This window comes from Salvelinus fontinalis, chromosome 18 (assembly GCF_029448725.1).
Source record: "Salvelinus fontinalis isolate EN_2023a chromosome 18, ASM2944872v1, whole genome shotgun sequence".
In the NCBI taxonomy this organism is placed as follows: domain Eukaryota; kingdom Metazoa; phylum Chordata; class Actinopteri; order Salmoniformes; family Salmonidae; genus Salvelinus; species Salvelinus fontinalis.
In genome coordinates, this window is record NC_074682.1 from 48,346,450 (window position 1) to 48,351,351 (window position 4,902).

Below are 4,902 nucleotides of genomic sequence, written 5' to 3' on the forward strand. Positions count from 1 at the left end.
ACGTAATACATTTTCCAGTGGGTATTACATGCAGGTGAGTAAGAACATTTTGATGAAAAAAATCAACTAACTTCAACTGATAAAGTATTACCATTACCCTGGTGACGAGGGTTTGAATCCCATCATGTCGGTTTTCCCCTCTTCATGTGTATCCCACTCTACCTTCCTAGTGGTCTGTCTCAGAAAAAAAATTCATTAAAAAAGGAACCGGAATTTCCGATCTCCTTAAAAAAAAGAAAAATGCTGACATTCTATACATGTATTCATCACATCAACAGAAATCTAAGAACTAAAGTCAAACTAGTTAACTGTTCTGAAATGTTTATTACATAATCTTCCTCATACTGTAATTAAAATACATTTTCAGCCTGATCATCGGCGTTACTTTACATATGTCACCAGGTTAGACTGACAGAGTGAAAAGAGAGGGGGTGTCCCAAATGTCATCCCATTCCCTATACAGTGCACTACTATTGACCAGAGCCATATGCGGTGCCATTTGGTACTCAACCATACACAAACACCACACGGCATTTCGAACTCTAAAACTAGTATTTCCCGTCTATGAATATATCGTTGACCCTCTGTTACAATGTACAATTCCATTACATGTAGTGTCTTTGCATAATATGAATCATAAAGTTGTCATGTTTCATCCTCTTGACCGTTAAATGATAGACTACTAAACCTAATTGGGTTGAGTAATATAATCCATATAAATCTGATTCTTTATGATCTAAAAGGCTAAACTGATCCTAGATCAGTACTCCTATTCAGAGATGCTTTATGAATAGAGGTCCTGGAATTATATTACCGAAGGGAGGTACTGAGAGCCAGGGAGAAACTTTAACGACATGATGACGCTATAATAGTTTGGTCAGAAAGACACACATTAGCTGAGGCCAAAAGGAAAAAGCCTTCAAAAGCTTTACACCTCAAGGTACATATCCAAATATTACACAATAATCAATTGTATCCCCAATTGTATCCCCCTGACGCTAAGCTGCATCTGAAAACTAAATGAGTTCAGAGCACCCAAATAAGAGGACAGGGAGCCAGGGCTTGGGTAGAGTTCATCACGGTTTCTGGAAGTCACATTGTAGTAAAAGGGACACCTGGGTCGTTCGTATTCATTAAGGTTGTATTTCAATCGAAAACCGTTCATATTAGACAGTAAGTCCATATAGTCCCTCCCTGTTTCAGTCTGCTTTCTACCATTTGGTGCCTAATGAATACCTCCTGGTTGTGGGAGCTCTGGAGTTGGGAAGGTCATGACTTGTTCTATGTGATGTCCTTCTGTCTCGGTGTCCGGTGAATGTTTCTGATGACGCACTTCACCATCCACTCAATGCCTTCGTTAACCCCCTGCCTAAGAGAGAATGAATGCCTTCATTAACCCCATCTGAGAAATAATTCATTATCAGCAAAGAGTACAGCTGTTCTTTGAGCAATGATGATATACATTTAATTTGTGCACAGAGAGACAGAGAGAGACAGAAACCGATTACATATAATCTGATTATTTTAAAAAACGAATTAATCAGTTACGTTACCAGCTAAAATATTGTATTCAGATTACAGATATGAAAAACTAGATGATTACTTCTTGGAGTACATTTAAACTCTGAAAGGATGTTTGCGGGGATGCTTTTTGTCTTCTTAATGCCTCTTAAGGGGAAAGTAATCCAGAAATAACTCAAAGTAATACAATGATGTTACAGAGTTTGGGTAATCCAAAATTACATTACAATTTTGGACTTGTAACTAACGGATTACATTCAGAAAGTAACATAACCGCCCCTACGGACACACACCTAATGGAGTTCTCAAATCAGACCCGATATACAACAGAGTAATGCGGACTCTGTTCTTACCCAGTTAGGGCTGTGCAAGGCTGCACCAGGCAATCTCTTTTCCCAATCTTTGGAGCGCAGTCACTAAAAGCAGTTTTGATGTCTGGGACAGACATGCAGTTCTAGGGAAGAAACACAAAGACATAAGCCTAAATGAATACAATCCTAGAGGATCTTCTAAGAGAGAGAATTCACCTATCTGTACCCTAATCACATGGATTTAGATTAAGATCACTTTATTGGTCAAATACACACACAGTCCAGCTGAAATATGACTTCCACTTCTAACCCAACCCCTCTGAAAGACACACAGTCCAGCTGAAATAGGATTTCCACTTTTAACCCAACCCCTCTGAAAGACAAGCATACATACACATACAGGTTTTTGGAGAGGTGCGGGGGGCTGCCATACTGGGCGCCTGGGGAGCTGTTGTAGTGGGGGGTTAAGTGCCATGCTCAAGGGCACAACAGCAGGCAAATGGCATCTAGGATTTGATACCAGCAACCCTCTGGTTGCCGGCTCACTTCCCCACAGATTTTTCCTGTCAGACCCGGGATTCAAACTGTTAACCCTCCTGTTGCTGGCTTGCGTCTAACTACCAGGCTGAATTTCAAAGAGTTAAAAAATTATGCATTATGCTGAGCTTGGCAACGTATAGTATGTTAAACACTGTTTTTGTCATCTACCAAGGTGTGCATGAGGGATGGAGGACACCTTTGTTGTGATCATAGGAGCAAAACAATTTCTTCAACAGGCCTCGTCATATTTTGTTTATACAAGACGTGGTCAGTTTAGACAGGGCTACTTGTGATTTCAAAAACAACCAGACGGGACTGTATACCTCCACATCCTGCTTGTTGGCGAGCACCAGGAGAGGCACACCTTCCAAAACCTCACTGCTGATCATTTTCTCTGGAAAAGGAAAACAGAACTGTCATTCTAAGCTAAGGTTCAATTCTCTACCCTTCTCTTATGAGTGGATCTGCTGACAGCCTCTCAAGAGTTTCTGCTCTGTACTGAAAGTGCTCTATCTTGAAAAGGTCATTGCATTAGGATTGTATTAACAGTAAACTAAAAAACAAAATACTAAAAGACAGTTTGAGTGAACTATCCCTTTAAAGTCACTTGATTGGTGTAAGCAGTGCCTAAGGACCACCATATTCTCACACCAGTCCATTCCTTTGACAGCTATGATATGGAGTGAACAAGTGTACACTTCAGGAAGTGAATCGGACTGTAGCCCATGACAAAGATAAGTCCATAAGCCTTGTTGACATTCTTCACCAAATGCCTTGGACAACCTAGTGAGAAACTCACCAAAGGCCTCTTTTGATTCTGATAGGCGCTCCTCATCGGTGGAATCTATCACATAGATCACTCCGTGGGACTCAGCATAGTACTGTGAATTCAAAGTTAACAAAGCCATGTTTCAGCAATCAACCTCAAATCATTGTACTCAGTTGACAGATAATGAGGCATATTACATCATGCTAGATATCATTTATTTTGAGTGTGTGTAATTTGATATCGGTGTTCACTTTGTCCCACAGCGACTGAAGCTCCTCTTGACCACCAAGGTCCCAGAACATTAGACGAGCCTTGCCCACATCGATTGTGCCGACTTGTGAGGAGAGAGAGCAGAACATATTACAATGGCATGGACTCCTGGAAAGCAATGTGCTACAATTGAATGCAACACAACAATGTCGGTCTTGCTGGTTGGCTACTTACTGTTTAGTCCAACTGTAGTGGTGATTTTGGACAAATTCATTCCCTTGTAGTTCTTACTGAACTTGGTCTTAGTCTGTTCCAGAAATGTCTGTGTGTGTAGGAAAGACATGCCTAATCAAACAAGCAGCAGCACTTTCTCCAACAGAGAAACAAGAAACAGTAATATCAACTAGCTCTTCTAACTAAAAGACTAACCGTTTTTCCTGCATTGTCCAGTCCTAGGATCAAGATGCAGTATTCGTCCTTCTGGAACACGTATTTGTACAGACCAGATAATAAGGTGTACATTTTAGGATTCTAAACAAACACTAGCTGATGCGCAAGGCGAGCACCAACTCACATCGTGGAAAGATCCAGCTGTGAGGCTAGCCAGAGTTAACAAGTCGAATTAGCTAACTGTTGCCTGACTAGCTGTTTAGCTAGCTAACGTTACCTGTGGTTTGAGGCAAGTTAGCTAACGTTACTAGTTCGTAATCGATACTAGCTAGCTGACCTGACACCAAACACTGAAGTAAAATATAACTAATGCGCCAATCAAGGCACAAATAGTTGGCTAACTACAGTAGCTTGCTAATGCTAACTTTTATAGCTGTATACAGTATCTCAAGACGTTAATGCCGCAGACGAGTATAAACATATATTTGCTAGCGGACAATTTCAGCAACTCACGAATCGCATAAGAAGATCATGGGCACGCTAGCTATCTCCACAACATGACATCATGCTATATCTACTTTGACAGAGGTATCGTATTTTATCTCGTCTCATTTTAGTAAACACGGTGGCCACCTGAATTTATGAAGTCACAAAGCAATGCATTGTGGGACTTGTTGTCTTGTGGCAAATTAAATAGCAACTGAACACTATTGCCCATAATAGGTGTGGCTTTAGGACGTATGCAGCAAAAAGTTACACGTTTGTAGTTTTTACCACATATATTTCTCTTTTCTTTTTTGGGGAATGCTAAAGTATCACATTATGAGTCATAATACCCATAAAACTTAGCAGTCAAACAAGGAAATTCATTTTTCCAGTAGCGGATTTTAGAAACACTTAAAATAAGGGCTTACACCTGGTCAATATTGACCAATAAGACCTGTATTGACCCCGAAAAATGAAATGCTAATTAGCTGCTAATGTGGCTATCATAAAGAACTACCAATTTTTATTTAACTAGGCAAGTCAGTTAAGAACAAATTATTATTTACATTGACTGCCTACCCCGGCCAAACCCTAACGACACTGGGTCAATTGTGCCTTATGGGACTCCCAATCACAGCCGGTTGTGATACAGCCTGGAATCAAACCAGGGTCTGT

The 4,902-nt window shown here is 40.5% G+C and overlaps 1 protein-coding gene across 1 annotated transcript; it reads right to left on the bottom strand.

The window, feature by feature from the left end:
* Window positions 1-304: 304 nt before the first annotated feature.
* LOC129815681 (ADP-ribosylation factor-related protein 1) lies at window positions 305-4,413 on the bottom strand. The gene is made up of 7 exons (XM_055869684.1): window positions 3,781-4,413; window positions 3,586-3,673; window positions 3,393-3,475; window positions 3,172-3,253; window positions 2,696-2,766; window positions 1,875-1,975; window positions 305-1,369 (listed from the first exon to the last, which is right to left on the bottom strand). Exons 1-7 carry the CDS (start codon window positions 3,871-3,873, stop codon window positions 1,282-1,284), a joined length of 606 nt encoding a protein of 201 aa, XP_055725659.1. The 5' UTR covers window positions 3,874-4,413; the 3' UTR covers window positions 305-1,281.
* Window positions 4,414-4,902: the final 489 nt, after the last annotated feature.

Coding starts and splice junctions, on each gene's coding strand:
- LOC129815681 (XM_055869684.1), bottom strand. CDS start 3,873: ATGTACACCTTATTATCTGGTCTGTACAAATACGTGTTCCAGAAGGAC. Junction 3,254..3,392: donor TTCAGTCGCTGTGGGACAAA/GTGAACACCGAT, acceptor TTGAATTCACAG/TACTATGCTGAGTCCCACGG. Junction 1,976..2,695: donor CCAACAAGCAGGATGTGGAG/GTATACAGTCCC, acceptor TTTCTTCCCTAG/AACTGCATGTCTGTCCCAGA.